At 33.5% G+C, this 23,789-nt stretch overlaps 1 protein-coding gene across 3 annotated transcripts in view; it reads right to left on the minus strand.

Annotated features, from left to right (window-relative positions):
* LOC131846100 (protein scalloped) overlaps positions 1-23,789 on the minus strand; it is an 82,510-nt gene that overhangs the window by 12,611 nt on the left and 46,110 nt on the right. For all 3 annotated transcript variants that reach the window (XM_059195322.1, XM_059195321.1, XM_059195324.1), the window contains 2 exons: positions 9,615-9,745; positions 7,476-7,605 (listed from right to left, as the gene is read on the minus strand). In XM_059195322.1, coding sequence (XP_059051305.1) covers positions 7,476-7,605; positions 9,615-9,745 — 261 coding nt within the window. The remainder of the gene's footprint in view (positions 1-7,475; positions 7,606-9,614; positions 9,746-23,789) is intronic.

Genomic DNA, 23,789 nt, shown 5'->3' on the forward strand with positions numbered 1-23,789 from the left:
ATTTAGATCACTTCGCATTCACTAATTGTAAATTACGAAAGCAATAAGGCTGAAATGTACCGCGCTACTTTGTTCTATCTATAGGCATTACTATGTTTTAAGGAGTTTTTAGAAACGTAATTTATTCGACAACTGGGGAGATATTGGAGATCCATCAGAAATACATTAACGTAGTACCGGAGGCATGATCTCGCGATTGTTTTCACTCGCAGAGGGTTTGGCGCCGTTGAATATATTTTTAATAAATATAAAATAATATAAGTATATATTTCATTTCATTATAGCTTTAAAATACATTTATATGTTTAAAAAATAAATCTGCACAAAATATTACCGTACTTCCGTATAGTTCCTTACATTATTACTTTTTCAGTATAATCCGTGTAATTTAAGTAGAGCCATTGATTAAGAAGTGCTTAAATATAATTCATTATTATAAGACTATGAATAAAAAGTTGTGGAGCATAAATGGAGCAACCGAGCGATAATATTTAGGCAGGGGCGGACTCTACCATATTTAGTCAGTTGACATCGCGTGTACGTTTTTAATTTTCGAATTATAATTAACTTTTTTTCATTTTAATTTGTGTATTTAATTATATTTATTTAAATAACGCATGAATTTTTCCAATTGAAGATACATCAACATGTAGGTATCTAGGGACACAGAAAATTGCTTGTCAATGGAAATGTGACAAAGATATGTCTGATAAAGGATACATTAGAATTTGAGTGAAATATGGGAGACGTAGCTGAAATTCACGCTGACCCAAACAGAAGCTATGCGAGGAGTCGCGGAAAGGGTTGAGTTGCGACGGGTCTAAGGAGGATTTCTTGGGAGACAATCGGGAGTTATGCCTGAAGGCGGGCGGGGCGCTAAACAACGGGCGAAGGCGGCCCGCCCCTTCTTTATATTTTCTTACTGCGTTCGCCGCCTAGCAGCGCGGCCGGGCCCCTTACACGCTCGCTCGCTCACTAATTGCGCATTCTTCGCATAGTTTAGCCCTCCCGGCGAACCCCTCCGCCCACACCATCCCGGACCACGTGAAGCCGTGCGCCGACGAAACTTTCATACTCCCAGGATATTGAGCGGTTTTGAATGTCTTAACTCACGAACGCGCTAGCACCACCAGTACACGCTTTGTCGGCAAACTGTTCCCAACCGACATGTCTAGTTGGCTCAGTTTGACCAGTTCCGACAACTTACTTACGTGCAACTACGACAGTCCCGACATCGCACGAGATCAATGCACCGACCGGCGATTCCACTATAATAGGTTTCGTCCGCAGAACTTTACAGAAACTATATTCATATATCATTCCTCATACCAACACACGTTATAATAAAAATTTTCCAACTGCAACTTTATTCAAACTCATTCCTAATGAAGAAGAAATTAAAAGCAATGATAACCGATAATAAAGTTAATTCTAATGTACCTAATGTAAAGGATGTTCTACACTAGTCATATCGATACTATGTACCCGTTCATGTAAAAAATATAATAAAAAGTATTTATATTTCTATTCGATGCTATTCGATCACTTTAGGATAAAAATATAACTAGATTGTTCATATAAACCTAAGCAAATTACTATGTACTTACGTTGATATTTTATTATTCAACAATACAATGTTAAATTAATTAATTATTAATAATTTCTTCAATGCATTCATCATTCCTGCATCGATAAATACTGCTGAATTAAAACGAATAGCTTTTATATCGCAGTCACCAATAAACTTATACGACCGTATTTACATGCTCATGAATAGTAAAAATTACGTATCTGTTTAGCGATATGACTTCAGCGGGACAAATAGGTGCAAAATTGCAATATTTCGTCTTTTTGCGTTACGATGTCAATAAAGAATCAACTTTACATATTTATGAGACAAAACCACATGAGTGTAGCCCTTTTTATATTACAGTGGTGGCTCGTAACAGCCCTTTTTATATTACAGTGGTAGCCAACAGGCATATGGCCTACCTGTTATATATATTATAGAAACACCAGGCATGTAAACATGCGTGTTGTCGACCCTTAGGAAACCACAATTTACACTTGGCTAAAAACCCATGCTAAAGTCATAAGTAAAACAACATCACCGTGTAATTAATTAACTCAGAATAAAGAATCATAATAATAACGAAGGCGTAAGAAGAGAAAAATAAAAAGAGGAGGAAACTCTTCTGAAACGCATTGTCTGTGACAAATCTTCTAACACTTGAGAATGCTTTTAAAGATACAAATAAGTCGTCAACGTGGGTACCACAGTCTTACCTATCTCGTAAGCCGTGTTTCGGTGAAAGGACTGTGAAAATAGAGGATAAGAGGCATGACAGTCCTTCGGAATAGCAACGCATAACAGATGTGGTAGAAGTAGAGTTATTCACGACGGTTACCACTTACCAACAAGTGGGCCGTCATCTTGTTACTCATTACATAAAAAAAAATACTAGTGCATATTAACAGTTACAGCTTTTGTTGCACTGTTTTCCAATTGTCTAGCCATTACAATATCTTATGTCCTGCTCTTATGGTCCTCTGTAAATGAAATAAAATATAAAGGCTATAGCAACTGTAATAATATTGAACGACTAATATTATTTGTTATGCGCGTGTTGTTAACATAAGTGGAGTTCCTGCGAAATGTTTGCGTTATACGAACACTGCTATTTCGCTATTTTCCGTTGATGCCTGAGAGCTGATATACTGCAGACAACATTATTATGTTTTTCCCGCGTTTAACGTCATTCGCTTGTTTTATTCCAATAACTTAAAAGGATTCTATTAAAAATACTCCAGTTGTAAATTACTTGCAACATCGTCTAACCTATGCCGACCTCGTGATACAAACGAAACGAATTTTTATTAAATTTGATTTCCTATCAACTTTAATAAAGAAGATAATCACGGGAGTAAATTTTTTTCAAGATGAAATTAGCATGATTGGTCGAGATTGTGGATTTTACTATTTTATACCATGATGGTGACAAACAAGCATACGGTCTATCTGATGGTAATCGGTTACCATGGCCTATAGACGCCTGAAACACCAGGGGTGTCACGTGCGCGTTTCAAACCCCTACGAAATATATATAATTACACTTGCGACCCGCCCTAGTTTCACTCGGGTGCAATTACTGCAGGGATATCATTTTTTTTTAATGGAATACAGTATGTATTTTCCCACTGGTATTCTATAGGTAAAGTAATTGAGAGAATCGGTTTAGTTTTCTAACAATACAATCAACAGAATCAAATCTTACCTCTTTATATTATGTTTAGATTTCAATCACACTATCATGCAGAATGCACAATATACGCCGAATATTTGCATTTTTAAGTGGGTCTGCATTGAGATACGCATATGTCGTTGAGAGTAATTCATAAGGTAAAATGAATAAATGTACTGGTACATATTACTTGGCACAATACAGGTTAATATAAAACGTGATATTCTTATCATACAATAAACAAAACTAATATTAAGAATGGCAAACGTAATGAAACGAGAAATATGTGTGAATAAGTATAACATCGTATACATGGCACAATAATTGTGGACACGCGTCGCGTCCGGACAATATATGGGCGCATTACTCGAGAACGTGTCCTCCCGGCTTAATCTAGCTCTAAAAGTGCGTCACCCTTGTCCATCCACATTTGTTCCACATCCGCACCCTCTCCCTTCGTAATCCACATGAAAATGTCTTCTTAGCTTACGACTTTTGTCAATGTTCAAGCTCAAGTGCGGACTAAACTGTTCATTGTACTTGCCAAGATTTTTTTTTACTAGGTTTGTCACAATTTTTATAATGAAGCAATGAATTGAATAATTAAGTTTGTATTGTTCCTTTACGCAAATGTGCTAAGAGAATAACTTTCTACTAACGTTAGTCAATAAACTGATTAATGTAGTAAGATTGGTCTTTCCCAATTTTGCTATAAAATCAGAGACTGACTTGTACATGTGAATATATTTGTAACAATGGCATAACGAAATAAATAAACAATGAATTTCTAAAAGCTTAAAATTCTCATATAAAAAGATGAGCTTGGAACAAACTTTTTATAGTATATATATATATATATATATATGTAACGTAGTCGAATACATACAATAATAATATTTCAATCATAACCAAAGTTTACCTAATAAAGTAATAATGTAAATATTTATTAACTACTATGTTACAACTACCGGATTCAAACGTTTCAAAATTGAGTGATCGTCTCCGATTTAGATTAAATATAATTAAGCAACAGCGAGCTATGACGCTCTAGCAAACCCTTCGCATTCTAAGTCCAAACAGTAATTCAAGGGTCGCTTTCTGCCGCAAGATTAAAAGTAATTTAAATGTTGAATTTCTTTCCGTCTATTAAATCACTTAAGGTGGACACATAGCCTGCGGCAATTTGTTTAGCAATTCCATTTGGCACCGCGACAGGGCGGCCAGTCCTTTAATTAAAGCTGGTATTATGTTAGCTTGATGCGGAGTTAATGTGCGTCCGTCGTAATGCCTCGTCCTTTACTGATTCTACGGTGATTCTGTTTTAAAAACATATTGTCACATGCTAGATGTAAGCAGTTATACAGTATTCAACAGCCAGTTCATTCTTTATGTTGACATACATATTGAGAGACATTTAATCAGTTATAAACTCAATTAAAAAAGACATTATTTTTAATAGTCGTTTGATAATAGACATCCACATCTGATACGCAGATTAATACTTTTTATTCGATTTGTCGGCAGATTCAGGTAGTAGTTATTTAGCATATTACTAATAATAGTGATTACTTTATCACTTAGAATTTTTTAGAAAGGCAAACAATCACTAGTCACTCCATGTGACCACCGTAAGTGGTAAATTTGGTCCAGACATCACAGATCAAACTGACCGCTTTGCATGTACCCAGCCAACTCAAACAAATGTAGATAAGACAAACAATCCACAATCAGTGCATCAAACGTTCGGATAAATTATTTTTCTTGCATTGAATATGCATGTTTAGGAAATATTTAGTTAATACTGTTATTTACATTTAGCTTATTCTTTAAAATTTGTAAGTAGTTGTTACTGCACTTCTTTTGTTTGGAAATATTATTTATTATAAGTAGGTGATATTAGGCGACGTGGCAAGCAACTTTCGTATTAATTCGGCAATATAAAATTAATGTACGCACAAGTGTGTCCGGTATATATGATAACAGTATATTGCTATTCCCATTAAGAGAATGGCATTCCTAATATCTAATTCGTAAATTAAAATTAAACGTAACTAATTATGTATAATAGACTATGCATCTTAAGTTAATATAAAACTAATGGTACAATTATGGTAAATTTATTCGAACCCATTGTCATCAAATTTTAATATTTTCATAACTGAAGCTTTAACTAACAGTTAATTTACAGACAAAAGGTTTATGTTAACAGCAATCGTCACGTCCTGCTAACGAGTTTCCTTAGTTAACAGTTACGTGAAAAAATTCGCTCCCTCCTCACCCTGCCTGTACAAGCTTTCATTTAAATAATCATGTAATGAATTCGGCTTTAAATTGTACACAACGTTGTTGTAACGCTTTCAGTCGTGTTTAATTACTTTAATCATGTGTAAAGCATAATGTACATTAATACCTGATTTGAATGCTTGTTGTTTAATTTTAATCAGTATATGTTTTTTTGCTAAGTATTACTTTGAATCTTTGTATCATCTAACTTATTGTTCGTCTATAAAAACAATGCGGCTTGTTATTGTTACTAAAGTAAACATTAAGCGAACAATTTCACGGGTATTTGGTAGCTGGTTAATACAAAAAAGTATCTCTTTTCATGAAGTGTGAGCCACACCACTTGTGTTCCCCGAATCAGCGACTGGCTACGATCTCGAGATAATAATTGCCAGTTCACGTCGTTCCTTGGAATCCTATTGCGCAAACCGCTTTGTCGGCTGACATCAATACCTACTACCTTTTGTCTCGTGCCACATCCATTGTTCATTTTAGGCAGGCCGGCCTTGATATCGCTTTATAATTCAACGAAATTGACATGCAAGTAATGTGAACGTGAGTGAAACAACAAACAAGTGAGATGAAATTAAGAAATGGCTAAACGAGAGGAATCCTCTGCAATTACGATGAACGTCATCGTTAGTTATATATACTTTTGCAGTAATTTTGACAAACATTGTAAAGATTTCCTCCACTGCAAATTATTAAAAAAAAAATACTCAAAATAACTTTAGTAAGATATAAATAACTTTTTATTAATGTTAATAATCAGCTTCGTTCCCTCCATTAATATAACACTAAACTACCAACTACAACTAAAGTAATTCACCTTATATTTGGTGTTAATTCATCATGTAGTAACAAACTTTTATGTGCAGGTTTATCATGAGCCACCCCAAAGCAACTAGCCCCATCTAAAGCAACTGTCACAGAATTTGGTCCACCGAAAGTCAGGTATGTCGATAGAAACAGCAATTTAGTGGCGAAACAGTCGGATTCGAACACAACTATTTTTTGGTGTAAAAAATATTTCCGTACGATTTTACGGCACCAATTTGAGCAGCGACAAAATTTGGGAACCACATTTAGCCACCGCCCAATATGGAGTGCATACGCTGTTCTAGCGTCGCTTGTTATGGATGAAAATAAAAAAAATACCCGATGTTACAAACAAATCGATGCTGAAACGTGCATCCCACGCACATTCCGTGCATTCATATTTTTTTTTATCGCGAACATTCGGCTTGGTTAGGTAATTGGGTCAATGTTGAATGCATATTGAATAGAGAAGTCTACACCCTACTACAGCAATCTTTAAGGGTAGGTATTGTACACAATATTAATCTTCACAATATTCGACATATATTCTAGTATATCTAATAGAATACTCTGAGGCGAAGAATGGACTTTATGCCACGTGAACAGTGAAGAGTGAAGCAAGTGAATTCAATTTTAAAAACTATATTGTGTGGATGTTTCCTGTAATGTGCGGAAAGTTTAGGTTAAACGTAATGATTATATATTTTATTATATTTAAACAAACTTATTGTTAGTACAGTAGTACTAATCGTCCAATTAAACAACTTTCTAATGGAACAGGGTGTATTAAGGTTTCTTAAGGGTCGGAAACGCGCACGTGACAACCCGGTGTTTCAGGTGTCCATAGGCTACGGTAAGCGTTTACCATTAGATCGGCGTATGTTTGTTTGTCACTAACATGGTATAAAAAAAGAGCTACTATTATAAGATTTAAAATAATATTTATGTTTCGATCAATATATTCAATTCTATAGGAAAATGTCATGTGTCTCAGTAAATTTTCAGGTAGAGTTGGTTCTGACTAATCTTGTTTAGTTCGTCTGTTTTTGTTTCACTGCTACACTGTTCTATTACGTGGTATTGAGTCCATATCTCCGTCAGATTTGGACATCTATCACGCCCTGGACTCACCGTACATCTTTCCCTCGTCCGATAGAATGATTTTGCGGCGTCCACATGGTGGATATATTGCCAATGCCTCTTGGAAGCTTTGTTCGATATCCGGACTCCATACACCTTCTGCATCTGCCGCCGACAAGTCCTGTAATATATATTCAGATGTTATACACAAAGGATTGATTCATTGCAGAGGTTGTTATGATGTAGAGATAGAAATTAATTTAATTAATAAATTTAAACAATTATTTGTAAAGTTACACAAGTTTGGAAATCTTAATATACTTCTCGTTTGAAAGACAACGGGGGCCCTTTTCACCATATAAGCACTTTCTGAACACTAAATACTATAAATTACTTCAAACTTAAATTACTTCTGCTAACTTTTATCGTCATAAATTAACATTCTTATACCATTCATATTATGGCTCTGTTAATCGTGACAACGCCAGTATTTTTGTATAATAACTAAAAATTATAAGGAAATGCCTTGATATTAGAATTTGTCTTTGGGAGTTCTTTGTATCAGGTTTATTAATAAATATAATACATACTGTTATAAGGAAACTTTATAAAAATTAAGACGTAAAATAATATTATAAAATCATAATGATAATAGACGTTTGTTAAAAAATAATTGCTATAAACATTTGAACGGATAAATGATGTTTCTTGGATGGTTAAACAATGTTACTGAATTTATTTTTATTATATCCCATACAGCATTTTAAGTTAATTTTATATGTATTGTTAAAAGTAGTTTCAAAGTACATCAATATGATTACGCAATGTAAATTTATTTAACAAGATAGACAATATAAATAACTCAATGTACAATAAATTGTGTAAAGCTAGTATTTTTTCAAGGACTATAAAATCAAAATTAATTTGGTAGGCTTATCAAGTCTTTGCATTTGAACATAAAACAGATGTATTAACATTAACAAATGTATGGCTGTTCGCTTACAGTTTCAGATTGAAGGCGAAGAGTGCGTCACTATAATTAATAGACACGGTTCTATTCTCAAAAGAAAATAAAAATAACCGCCCTCGGCATGGTCCAGCGACGGACGGACGAAAACATCGTGAATCACAATTCCTCGAAATGCTTCAAGCGTGTTTCTGGTTTGGTTAAACCACTTGCAGTCAATATTTGTCCATTATTTCTTGTTATTATTACTAATTCTTGTATTGTTAGCTACTACATTCACTACCATTTATAATGGAGTGTAATTTTGGTGTAGTCATTATTATATTATGTACATAGTGATGTAAACATTGCTTGTAATACAGTAATATAAGAAGTGTAAGAGCAAGTTGATATTTTTTACACATTGGATATTAAATTGACGGTACACCTGATAGGAAGTCACAGCCGTCTCTATTTTTATAAATAGCACGAAGGACATCACATCGTCATGTAGCGATTCCTGAGAACTAAGGTGTCATGTCTATGTACCTTGTAATTTCACTGTCATATCTCGCTCTATAAACCGAAGTATACCTTACGTAGAAAGCTGCTTAGGGAAGCATCAGGCGAGAAAGAAAAGCCAACGTAGACGACTTCATACTAAGTATATATTGGTAGAAGTTGAAAGAGTCTCAGTAGAAAATACTATTAAAATTTTAGTTCACTCTGGAAACCTTTTAAGATCCCTGAATATTGATAATGCATATTAGTTTAAAGTGATGATAATAAAGATATTTCCACATTGCGTCTTCTATAATAAACGCTGGTAACAAGATTGCATATTACTTAATGGATTTATATTATTTTGTTTAATTCCGCTACCATTTGCATATGTGAGACCACATATATCCCAATACCTGAGCATCGCTACTGGAAGCATTACAAGCTTGTCTATTGGTGATCAATTTATTGGATTTCCGTAAAATAACACCTACTTTCACAAAAAAAAACTTGCTTTTCTATATAGCATAGGGGACAAACGAGCTTGCGGCTCACCTGGTAGTAAGTGATTACCGCCGCCCATGAGCACCCTCAATACCAGGGTATTGCAAGTGCGTTGCCCGTCTTTTAAGAAGAAATAAGCTCTTTTCTTAACGGTTAAATATATCATCCATTTGATTAGGATGGTATTTTAATTGCTGGAGTACGATAGTTTAGGTCAATACCAATAGATGCATATTTACCTTTTCGTCGTCACTGGCATCACCAACGTCGAGGTGCTTGGCGTCGGCGCCGCCCGAGCCGTTGGTGTCGGGCGCGCCGGCCGCCGTGCTCCACGGGGACGCAATGGTGCCGGCTGCGAGCGCGCCGCTCGCTGTAACAAACGACATATTATGACTTATTGCTTATAATTACTTATTTTTACATATACTAATACATATTACGTATTAACTTTCTACATAGACTATAAAAAGTCTTGTACTATACTATACGGATTCATAGAAAAATATTATATAGTTGACCGTGACAACTTCGTCTGCACCACACTTGACATTTATCATTATATTTCGCTCAATTTACATAAAATATTTTTAAATTATTGCCTATTCTGATGAATAAGTTATATGACTGTAAAGTTTCATCAAAATCCGTTTACATTATCTATTAGTTTATTATAATTTAAATAAATAAAGTTGTCATCACAATCTAATTATCCCCTGTTAGGCATATAGCCTATTCAATGTTTTACATTATTAATTTTGTTCTCTATAGGGTTTCCTTCAGTTACCACGCTCGACAGACGAGATGCTGACTGTAAATGTGAGATGGGCTATGAAAACCATCATAAAAATATCAAATAGCAGTGCTGTGCCCGCACCGGGAATTCAATGCTGCCGTGGAAATTATAATATCGAACTTACGCACGGTTCATACATTTTTTACAAACTAAAACATCAACGTAGTCCAATTTACATCCTCATATTTTTTAAGATGGTTGAAAATTAAGTAACAATATATTAAATGTATGTATAATAATATTATAAATTCCTTGTTGCCTTTTCACGAGTAAACAGCTGAACGGATCTAAATTAGATTTATTGTTAAGATAAGTTGCATCACGAGGACGTAGGTTATCCTTTATATAAAAAATTAGACAGTAAAGGTTAGTATTTCAACGTCTCTTTGAGAAGAAGATTCGATGTTGCTTGAAAAGCGTTTCGCACCTCCAAATCTCTGAAACCGTTGGACTGATTTTGGTGAGAGTTGAAGTCGGAGATAGCGAATGTTATAAGGGGTAAGACTATTTTTATTTTAGAATGTTTATGTACTTTGATTCCACGCGGACGAAGTGCGGGTAACAGCTAGTTATTTAATAGTTATTGTACAACGCGGTACAACAAGGTAACAGTACACAATCCGACTCTCATTGTACTGACGTCAGGCGGTTTGTTTGTTTACCATGTCGGATGCCCGCTTGTAAACTTCCAATCGCATCGTGCCTGTTACGATACATTAATACGTCAATGTAAGCAAAGCTGGGATTTCGTTCTGCAGTGAATTGTTTTCATGTTTGCTATCGTTTATATTGCGGCTGGTAACAATTTCTAGAATGGCTCTTAACCTTCTTACTCCTACAACCTACTAAAACTACTATTGTACATACAAACACTGTAAAAGAAAGACTGCATGAAGTACTAGATTTCGTTAATGTGTGAAAGTTTATATTAGATTCACATTGTATGGATATTGGAATAAATTGTATCAGACGCAACATTCTACGCAATGAAAAATATCAGGCGAAAGAAGTCGCGCATATAGCTTAGTTTGTTATAAATAGTCTTAAATTGTATTTTAAAAATTCAATCTGAGGCGAAAAATTTAAACAAACATTTTCTTATCACAAAATAAGCTTTGTTTCCCCGAGATCCGAGAGGCGAGGTCGTAGGCATTCCGGAAATTTTCATATTTACTGTTAGAAATATGCAGGTACGAAACGTTTACAATATAAATATAATATCAAAACGGAGAATTTCTTTATGAAGATCGGATCTAGAGTGGAGAGAGTAAAGTATGCAGCCACCCGTCTTCGAGACGCGACTTGCTTGCTACTTTATAAAATCCTATTTCTTCCACGCCTCGCGTTTTCAAGAAAAATATCTATATCTTCAAAGGTGTTCAAATACAAACTGGTTTCGCAATACATTGTTGGTTATAACAATTAAAAATAAGGAGAAGCCAAATAAGCTCATAAAATATACATTTAAATACTTAGCAGTTACCGATAAGAACTATAAAATGTTAGGAATTTGCCCGTTCCAAGTTCTTAAATAGCTAATGGCATTCATAACAGATAAAAAAGATAATTTAACAAAATTAAGACAGGTATATTATAACTAAAAATAGGAAACGTAATTTTCGCGCCATTTTACTTCATAATTGGTGTGAGTACGATCATTGTCTTTGATCACCGTATTCTTCTGTACCTACTTATATAGATGCAATTAATTCTTATTTGTCGCTGTCGTTACATTTTTCGCGTGCAAGCTGCTGTAGTATCGCATTCCCATTGTGTCACAATTTACATATTGTCCTATTGCACGACCGAGTTACTTTTCTTTACCTAATAGCTGTATTTGTACTCGTCTGATTAGGATCTTATGGTATGAATAGGTATTAACAGAATAAACCTGGGATTTGAGAAGATATGTTAGGTTGGTCAGTATTGTGTTATGTTCAACATATAATGGGCACTACAACCTATTTAATGATTATACATTATTGCGGTAGAAGAGGCTTGTTAGCAATTATGAGAAAAGGAGCAAAATATGTTTAACTTTACCAAATAAGTACAGACAAAAATTTACAGGGATAAAATCAAAAGAAAAAAAGGAACCAATTTTTATGCATATCTCTTAGCCGCTTCTGAAGATGAAATAACATCTTCAGAAACTCTCATTTACAATTAGTACAATTAATTATGCTACTATTAACGGATTCGAGACGAGACGAAGACTAGACATCATCGTACTGTGTGTTGTGGAATCATCAACAGTTAGTACTTTACTTATCAAACAAAATTAGTCAGTAACATAATGTGCTGTAATAGTTATATTTAGCAGGACACTAATATGAAGGATCTTCAATTAGGACAATTCAGGAGTGACTAATTCAACCACCCACAGTCAGCCGTAGGGTTGTCAGGAATCCTAGGTTTGTGTTACGCTTTGTTACAATTTGTGTTTAAAGAGCAATAAGCGTTTCTTGTTCATACTTCTTGTCTAAAATTACATTCCGTACCACACATGTATAAAAATTATTTGTATTTCATTGTTAATGTAGATTTACTTTGATAGCTATTAATATTTTTCAAAGAGCATGATTATGTTATAAAAATAATATTATTTACTTTTTAAGAAGCTTATTATTTATCGTGTAATATGGGTTACATTTCCCAAAAAAAATGAGTTACCTAATAAATATATCAGTGAGAAGCCGGGACTGTCAATACAATACAGTACAATAAAGGAATAATTTAAAAATATATACAAGAATGTAATTTAACAGGCATTACCTTTAGCAGTACTTACCAAACAGCGTATGTATCTGATAAGTATAATTATTAGATACATACGCAGTTTTATTGCTTACCAGTTTAATTATATACAAAATTGACAAATAATTTATAATCTAAATATTTCAAGCACACTGGTAGAAAAAAATCTTAATTTAAATCTGACAACCCTAATACTGGTCGGAGTTCGTAGTCCGCACAAAGGGCGCATCGCGAACGTGCAATAATTAAAATAATAAAGCATCGCGGGTGCCGCCGCTCATTGTGTTGATATGACAAGTGTCCGTAATAAGTGGGACCCTCGCTTTACAGCAGTGGGGTCGTTTTAACCAGCTATTTGCGATGGGGATTTTGAGACTTCTTGCACATTCTATTAAATGAACATATGATCCACAAAGGCATAAACATCAAAACAGTTATGCTTTAGAAGTATTATTTTTACAAAATTGGAATGGTTCTCCAATTGAAAATGGGCAATACTCCTATGTATATTATGACGTCCATGTATTTTATTGCTATTCCCAAGGAATGACTTATGCACCTTTTACATATGAACGCAATTTACAAAGCAAGCGGATTAGTAGTAGAGTTTAAACACAGATACCAAGACTATAGTCTTCCTATTTTAATACAATATTCTTTACATGTAAAAAAATATATGTATGATATGAATTTCATGTAACATAAGTAAATGTTACATGAAATTCATAAAAATATACAGACTCGTACAATTTTATTGTGTCGATTATATCACATTAATATTATAAGCTGAAAATAGAACTAGCGTAAGCTTCTCCAGAACGGTTATAACATCGCATTGGAGTGGGTGGTACAAAAGGTACGTATTTATTTATAGATTTAGAACATACAGACTGTTCTGATGTTATACTAAAAGATTAAACGAGTATTGTTAATAAAGAGAAATAGACTTATAAACAGCAAATAGCAAAGTACTGAGAATATAAACGGATACCAGTTTTGTACGGAAATCTCAATTTTTAAATTATAATATAGACTATGTTAATCATTGATAAAGAAAAATCATTCATTGAATGAAATATAATAATTCGTTCTTTTTAATAATTTAAGATTACAAAAACTAAATCAAAATTTTCCCTGTTATAATGTATTTATATGTATATTTATAACATATTTTTCTGTATGTGCATTATAGTTTACTAACCTCAGATGACCAATTAAACATTCTTATTTATAAATCAGATTTATAATTTGTGAATCGGAAAGAAAGAAATAAATTCTTTATAGAATAAAGTAGGTACCTATCTGTTAATCAGCAGTTCGCAAGATATTAAATTTTATTACCCCTATTATAGGGCTAATCTCCCCAACATCTATTAAAATCTTTTTCAGTAAACATTATTAATCGATATCGAGTCAAATAAGCCAAATCTGAATAACAATTTTAAACATATTAGTTTAATACAAAAAAATATTGATTATAATATTATATATAAATATTATCTGACTTAGGTTACCCCTAAACGCCGTTCAACATAAAATATAATAATGAATAATCTTTTAGTCAACCACAGTTAAAAATCTTATATTTCAACACGTAAAGCAACAGGTAAACTTCTGTCCATTTTTCTTTAGTGAATTTAGTAGTTTATTTGAATAAAGATTCTTTCTACTGTATTAGTATACGAATAATGCATATACTAGACATAAACCGGTATAAATTCAAAATTGGCATTTATGACGTAAATTTCATAAATGCAAATTAATACATTCACGTTATTATACTTTATATGCATTGTTTGTTATAGCAGTTTGCTCGTCGGTGTCAATGACAATTGTGTGCCAGATGAAATAATATGTATAATTACCTACTTGCATTACTGATCAATTATTGACTATAGACTTCTATATGTATTCTTATATTATGGCTGCGTGAATTAAGGCTTACTTTGATGACGGTTTCGGTGGTCTATAGTTTTAGCACAACGCCTTACTTCCGATGGTCGCGAGTTCGATTTCTCGCACGGCACAAACATTTGTATTGAGTGTAATGTATATGTTAATGCCCTTACTATATCTTTCACGGTACAGCACTTCGCAAGACAAAGTTAATATAAGTATTAATCGTATGATTGACGTTTTTCTGAAGTTACATACTTGTTTTATGGAATACAATGTTTGTTCGTTAATGACGTTCGTTTTAGTGATTTGTATATACTACGTAGAGTTTAGTCGCATAATTATACGTAGCAACAAACACTGTTCATTGTTCCATCAGATGGACTGTCAGCCTATTCTCGAGTGTTAACCTAGCAACTATTGAATGAGAGAATTCAAAATAGTTTGAAGCTACACGTATGCATTCGTTTTATCAGGGGACGAGGAAAGCGGTTAAGCAGCTATGTATTGTGCTAATAGAAAAAAAACTTGATTTGTTTTGTGTGCTAATAAATAAATAAATAAAACTTAAAATCAAGTTTTATTTATTTTTGTTTCTAAAGATTATTACACTTTAGTAAACACTTCAAATGTTAGATGAAGTATCTAGTAAGATACCTGTGGAAAAAGAACCTTAAAAGTACCACATGTACAGTAAGAAAAATTGTCTGTAATTATAAGGGGGGCAGAATTGAAATTCTTTTTTCGTATTATTTACAAAAATAATAAACTAAGGAGACGGCACTTAGAAAAGTAAATCAATGTTTATGATTATCGTACTAACAGCATTACTGAGTTAAGGTTCAAATATATGGAAATTTCAATAATGCGACTATGATATTATTACATATCAGCGCAAATAACTATATACCATATTAAAAACTTTTTAATTACATTTCTTACTTCTATAGGGAACTCCCTCGTGGCTAATATTCTACATAACTAATACGATTTTTGGAAATGTCGTGTGAATAGCTGTAATGTGTTTTGTCGTATATTAAAGTGCGGCATACAATCGCACGCTATTCCTGTTACAAGAATGCATTTTTTAACATCAACAATGGAATAATTCCTGTAATTTAATGCTACACCGCACGTCCGTATCGCGTGTCCCCTATGAACATTATGAAAGCAATGGTTTACGGAAAATCTCCATAGCATTTTAATTGTTTTATAGTAATTTCTGAGTATACACAATAACGTAAAATGGTACGCAAACTGCCGCTAAGAGAATCAAATTTGTATTCTGGTGGCATCATAGTAAGCAGTATAAAGAAAAAATAACGCAGTATTTTTACTATTTTGCAGTATTTATATTTTTTGTAATATTTCTTAAGAAAGGTGGTGTGCTAAATCGTTAATCCGCCGTCACTGTTTCACCAACGGAGACCTACTCTATCTCAAAGTAATATTGTATTATTTTTTCCCAGATACTCGTAATCTTATTGGGGCAGGGCAGGGCGGGAGTTACTAAGCAGGCCTATTTATACATTCTTTATTCTCTAGTACTACCAATTAATGAAAGGTTTCTTTAGTTTAGGGACAAAAAGTCAATGCGAAGATAGTATTTATACTAAATATTAATTGAAATAAAAATCAGGGTCGTGACAGCTCACCAAGCGGGCAAATAGAGAAATAATTTCCATATCAGTCAATAGGCAGGGGCTGGGGTGGGCCCTGGGGTCCGGCCGGCCACCTGTACGGGCGGCCGGCGAGGGTTGCGTACCAAAGTATGTTAATTAATTTTCGACCGTCCGTTGTTACACGTAGCTCAAATCGGCCCACGGTGCGGTTTTCGTACATTTTGTTTCAAAAGGTCAGTTATACGTTCATTTTGATTTAACATCGTTGGTAAAAGCATATTTCATTTACATGGTATTGGTAATAATTCTAGTAAATTTTTGGAAACGATAGGTTCGTTGACAACCTCACACCTCAACAACAAGAATGCATCGTGATTTAATCGTAACTCCATTGTAATTCTAGTTACTCTAATTGGAGCAGTAACTTATAATTTTCTAACTTTATTTTCCTTTAATTTTCAATTTAAGTGAGGAAATTTGAATATTTAATTCAAATTTTAGAAATATTAATTTTCATCCACAGCAATAGACAAATAGATTAAATAAAAACCTAATTTTGTGACTATTGTTAATGTCCTAACCTTTTACATTTTTTTATATATATAATTGTTTCTTAGCAATGGTTATTGACGGTTTCTGGATAATAAGTAGCCCACTTACTACATAAGTATATTAAAAATGTATACACCTACATAAGTAATTCCTTTCCTAGTATCTGAAACAACACATACTATAGGAAACTGACTATGTAAAGATACTTTATAAGGACCACTTTAAACTTGAAAAGGGGTTATTATTTTTGATGGTCTCATTGATAAGAGTAGCACCCTACTTAATGGTATCCATTAGTAGATATACTTATATTTTTTTTAAACTATATATTCTATTAAAATACACATGTTATATTAATTTAATCAATTTCTTACAGCAGTCTTTATTAATTCCGTACTATAAAATTGTTTTATATATTTAATATCAACACATGTAATACCTACAGATTTAAACAAAGGGATGTTTACCTGATAGATAATAGTAGTACCTATACACCTACTAGAAACAACTATTACAATTCTATGTAATGTAATAATGGTAAACATCTATAGACACAACTTATCAAATCAATAATAAGCCTGCACGACCTCTTTGACTTGAATTTCGTCGCCCCCGTTCTATTAATTATTCAATAGTCAACCCGCCTCTCGCTATTCGCTATAGAAAATAGGGCAGTGGGCCTTTATTAATACTTCATTGGGATGTAAGCAGGGAAATTATTAAATGGAGATATTGAATAGGTAGTAATGTGCGCGTGCGGTCGCAGTATGCTCATAAAGGTGTTTATTTGATGGTGTGAATGTTTACAAATTGTGATGTACTCTATACGTGCGGATAGTGGCCACGTGGCTCTTTGTACGCACGTTCAATCCAGTTACGCTGCAGAGTGCAGGCTGGTACGGCATTGTCATGAGGATCCGATGAGTCTGCCGTGTTGGTAGCACGCAGGGTTGTCGTACTAATCGTGTGAATTTATTTATTTACATAACTTTAATGGACTAGTACAAAAAGTAACAGCACATTTGATGGATTTAACACCATGCGGTATTATCTACCAGTCAATCATAGGTAGTGCTAATTACTTGTGTAAATTCTAATTTTGTCGTGTTCTATTTATATACAATTTTACCTACCTGCTTATATATTATAATATATAATAATATATGCTTATATGATTATAATTTTGTAGTGTTCCATTTATATGCAATTTTGTATAAACAGGTAGGTAAAAATATATGTACCGACAAGGTACATATATTTTTACCTACTAGACGACAAGGACTAACTAGCCATGAACAATTATATAACGTAGGAGACGATGATATAGGATAATTTAGAATAATAAATTTATATACAGTATTTTGTGGTACAAATACATTAATTCTGTAAGTGTTGAAGTCATTGAGAAAATAGTCAGTTACTGTATGTTTACCAGCCCCGAGTAAAAAGGAAACAAATTATTGTTTTGTTATTTCTTTTTATATTAATTTTATTCATCTATTTATCAAACATAGCCTACTCTATCTTACAAGTGAATGTATGTGGTGGAATATATAGTTGTACTAGTGCAACAATATACCATATTGTTGCACTAGTACAACTAAATATTAATTGATTAGAGACTTTGTCGTACCAAACAGTATAAAATTAAAAATAAATATAAACAAAAAAATGTAGAGTTGGTAACCCTAAGATTACGTCAGGCCGCACATTGTTACTTGTCAGCAATATTATAATAATTATGCTAAGTAATCGTGAATGACTATTAGTCACTTGTTTATTGAGTATAAAAATAACCAAAATCAAGGATAAAATTTGAAATTAATTTCTTCTAAGTTTTCAATAGTTTGACAATCCTCTACTGTGAAGAGTACAAATAAAATTCTAAGAAATACGATCACCTTTGTACTGATAGAAGGCTGGCGCCAATATTTTCTCAAATTTAAAACAAATGAAGTAAGCGTCAACGAAGATAATCATGAGAGCTCACCGGTGACTCATACTGTATAGCTGATGCCAACTCGTATTGTTGCCAAGTGTAAGGACGTATCTACTTCTACCTGCCAAAGGAATATCAACTTTAAACTTATAATGGAACAGAAGTGTTAAACAAACATAGACTTAGTGAATCACAGTGATCATTCCGTCAGCTGCGAAATAAGACTCGGATTGCAGAGCACTTGTGGCATATGTCCACGATCGTCTTACAGTCTGAGAAAAAACAAAAACATTCGCGTATCTATAGCATTATAACGCCATCAAGTCTCGTGTGATAACCGTGTAATATGTACTTATTTGTTACATCAATGAATAATAAGTAATTTAAAAAGGTTTATGTTAGACATTTTGAATTTTATTGAAAGTTTCTCACTTGGCTATTGTACAATAGGATAATGATTTACCTTACAAGATATGAAGGCTTAATACTATTTATAATCTACTAACACTTTGGTGAGGAAACTTGTTTTAGGGTTCTATTTCGAGCTTTTCTTTTTTTATTGTATTTTCCATTATACACACTCGACTCGACTTCCTAGAGATAAAAACAGTTGTAGCTGCACTTACTATCACAATATACGAATAAAATTTAGAGATAGAATATGGATAAGACATGAACTGAACCGTTAATCTAGAAATTTTACTTCAATAACAGTAAATTTCACAGAATTCCATTCTGAAAATTAGTGGTTAAATAGATTAATTATCTAAATCTAGTTAAGTCTAAGCTAAGTTAAGTCTAATATAGAATACTTAACAACATATTTAAGTATTCTATAACAGATGTTAAACTCTCACAAATATGAGTACAAAACGGTATAATATTAAATTTATTGACCTTATACCAAAGTTATCGGCGTAAAGTCCCGCAATGGCCTTTTTGGGTGTCTCCAATAAAGGCGCAATATTACTCAAACGTGATATAAGGCATGGTAACAAAGAGATACTTATGAAATTAAGGCGATAAATCAGTGTGCTAAAGCGGGCTATGAATGAACGCGGGAACACCGGCTTATATGTAAATATCGTAGTGTATTCGCGATGCGACGTCCGAACGACGCGACGCCGACGGCGACGGTGACTCTCGCTTGGTCTTACAATTAGATATACACGTTGATAAACAAAAAACGATCAAATGTTGTTATGTTAACATAGTTTTCAAAGGCTTATCGGTATTATTTTTTATGCTACGCGACTCTGCAAAATAATCAAAATATACGTTTTGTTTTTTTTTTAATTTAGAATAATGATAGTTTTAACACGCATATAGAATGATAGAGACAGAAAACAGTCTGCCCATGCTCCTGTCATTTAAAAAGTCACGCAAACCTGTGCCTGCGTGTATACCACGTTATTCGAAAAGACTTAATTGTGTTACCCTACTATTAATCGATGTTACAAAGGAATAATGTTCGCAAATATCATTGTGAGTAGAAACTTCATTACATATTGTTAGAATGTGTAAACAGTAGTAAATTTACAGATATAATTAATAGGAAAATGATTGGATACTTATACTACAAAGAGATGTTAATTATATCGAAAAGTAGCTAATTACTTGTCTTGACAAAAGAGAAGCTGTGCTCTTGAATACTTTTCGCTTTAATCAGTCGTGGGTAAGATCCAGAGTTCTATCTGGATCGGTACTTAATTAATTTTTTAGTGAATATGAATGTGATTATAGTATGCGCCTGCGCCAACGGTATAAGCTGGCAAGGTGCCCAGTGGCAGACGAAGGGATGAGTATGTAATCATGTTACGTTTACATCGGGAATTAACCATCACGATTTATAGGACAAACCATGTGTATGAAGACCAGATAGAGTAGGTCCATTGTTAACAGTCTGTCCACTAGATACTTAAACTAACAATTATTTCCTTCCTACTCCTAGTTAGTACTATGTATTTAGAAAGAATTTATAATACTAATACATTGAATTAAATTTAATTAATATACAAATGGCCAATGATACAATACGTTTCGCAAAACAGGTGCAGAGATTAGATTCGTATGGCGTAAAGAAGAGGCGAGGCGCCAGCGCGGAACATACGGCCGACAGATAAGAACTCCCGGGCGGCCGTGTGCTGCACTGGATGCATTCACCGTGAAATATATCTTTAACTAGTTCATTGCACAAACGCATACATCAAAACAGTCCGATGTTACATCTTAGAACTTAGATAAGGAGTAACTGGTAGGTTAGAATTCTGCAATTTTTTATTTTGAAAGATATCGATAAACATTCTGAATTTGAAAAGAAATAGCTTTAAATCGTTTATTAAACGGAACCTGTTCCAAATTTCGATATTCTAATAAACTATATTATGTACGTATATCATGCATGACTATAAGTATAAACAAAATATAAATAATAATAAATATATAAAGTCTATCTCAATACTTTATTACCTCTTCTGTATCAAAATCGAAGATGTTTGCTCAAGTTACTTTAATTTTCTTGCAATCCCGACTACTAATGCTTAATTTATCTGTCAGTGTTGTAAAGCAATTAATTGCGACAATAGCCGTTGATTGCATTTAAAAGGTCACTGAACAGTTAGAAATTTATCTTCATTATGAGAAGACTGAGAGAGGGTAATTGTACTTGGTAGGAATCCTATTATATTTGCCTATTAATTAAATCCTAATCGATCAAGTATCCTACATTAGATCCTCAATATATTAAGGAATTATTTGACCCGTGCAACTTCGTCACATTTATCCCGTTTTTGCAAAATTTTTCATTGCAGCTCAGCTTTTATTCATCGTAGGGTGATTTTAAATAGTCTATATATAGCGTTCCTAATTGAGTGGGATATCCCACACTAATTTTCAATATGATATTAGTAGTGTTTACAACAATCATCTAATAAACTTTTATATTAGTACAGATAGTTAATCAGTAATATTGTTTGCTATAAATTTCGATTATTCAACACCGAGAAGGGCCATTTTAGCCCCAAGTACGTGTACGTGAACGAATGACACGGGAATTCTAGTTATTCATAGAATTCACAATCGGGTAGTCACGAGTCACGATATACAAGGATATGACGTAACCGATACGTTAGCCGGCGGCTACACTACGCCGGCTATGTAGGTCCGGTGCATCCAGAGTCTTACGCTTCGAAATACATGCAATGCACCTATATACATAGCAACGTTAGTACTACGAATAATACAAATAGCATTTCGAATAATAAACTGAATGTTCTATGATATATGTATCTATTCTAGATAATACAGTATACAGTTACTAAGTAACAGTCGCAAGCTTATTATGTGTGCTAGACAACTGATAGACATACTTAGATACCTGCTCTTCTTAATAAATATATAATAAGCAATAATACTCATAAATACAAATAATGCTATTCTGTACATGTGTCTTTTAATCAAAGGAGTCCATATCACCATGGTACTCTAAGTCAAAAAACCGCGAATGAGAGGTACGGATTAGTTGGCAAATAACACGTATCCGAAGACTAATACAACACCAGTAGGCCCTATCCTGATTTCTGTCACTTTTATAGTTTCAATGTAATTTTATTTTATAATTAAAAATTCCTTAACATATTGATTACAATAGTATCAAGGATATGCAGTATAATAATGAAATATTCATATTTTCAATGCGCTATATAGACAAAAGTAAAATATGATATCTATAAAACAGGTGAGTTATTTGTAAGTGCTGGAATTCCAAAAACTCGTGCCATTCAGTTTATAATATTTGAGCTTTATTATTCTCGTGTCGTACAGACTTCAAACGTGACCTGAACTCTTTCCTATTGTGGTTCAATATCACACGACTACGTCAAAAACAATGAATTCATGACCAACTTCCAATACAGTGCGTGAGTTTGGAACGTCCGCTGTCAGAATATTGAGTAAGAGTTAAATGTAAATATTTTAAAAGCTTTGTAGTGAATGGAATATTGTGAGTTTTTAATGTAATACAGTAAAATCTAATTTGCTGTAGTGCTTCATTCAGAACACTGTAGACTTATTAGTGCATTTAATGAAGGGAATCTGAGAGCTTTAGTGAGATCAAGGTGCGCTGATAATCGAATTAATTCGAACTGCATTGAAGCCTGCAATGTTACCGACAGTGGGTTTAACTAAGTTTATGAGTATGCTAGGTACGCTCTTAAGCGTGCAACAAGTTTGTTTGGAACGTCTTGAGTGCTTTGAAGTCGTTTAAGGCATATAGAGCCGTTCGAGTATTCAATAACTTCATGCGCTTCATTTAACCAAACTAGCATTACGCAACGCTAACAGGCTGAATTGGAAACAGTGCAATTAGAGACAAGTTTAGATTCAAATATGATGTACCAAATATTGAGATTCTTCTCATATAGCCCTGATTAGAACATTTGGAAAAGATTCATAACACCATAGAGGATTCACGTTGACCATTAGACGATATATTACAAAATATCAAATAAAAAGTACCCGTAATTGCGTGGTTTCTAGAGTAAACAAATAAAGTATCAATCGGATTATATCGCATTCTTTTGCACCCTACCCTAATATGAGCCGTAATGTATGTATGACATTAAGGAGAAGTTACGTATAATTGTTTGTTTTATGAGTGAATTGTAAAGGGTCATAAAGTAATGGTGCATAGTGCAATTAGCTAACGGTCAGGGTATATATACTAAGGCGCAGACGCAGCTGCCAGTGGCCCGAGACAATTATTACTGACAATTCGCGAAGTTCATTGACCACTGAGACGATGCAAGACTCAATTCAGATGCCGTTTTATTCTAGAAAAATGTATATACGTATAAAA

Source organism: Achroia grisella, unplaced genomic scaffold (assembly GCF_030625045.1).
Source record: "Achroia grisella isolate CSIRO2021 unplaced genomic scaffold, CSIRO_AGI_Agris_v1 utg501, whole genome shotgun sequence".
Lineage (NCBI taxonomy): Eukaryota > Metazoa > Arthropoda > Insecta > Lepidoptera > Pyralidae > Achroia > Achroia grisella.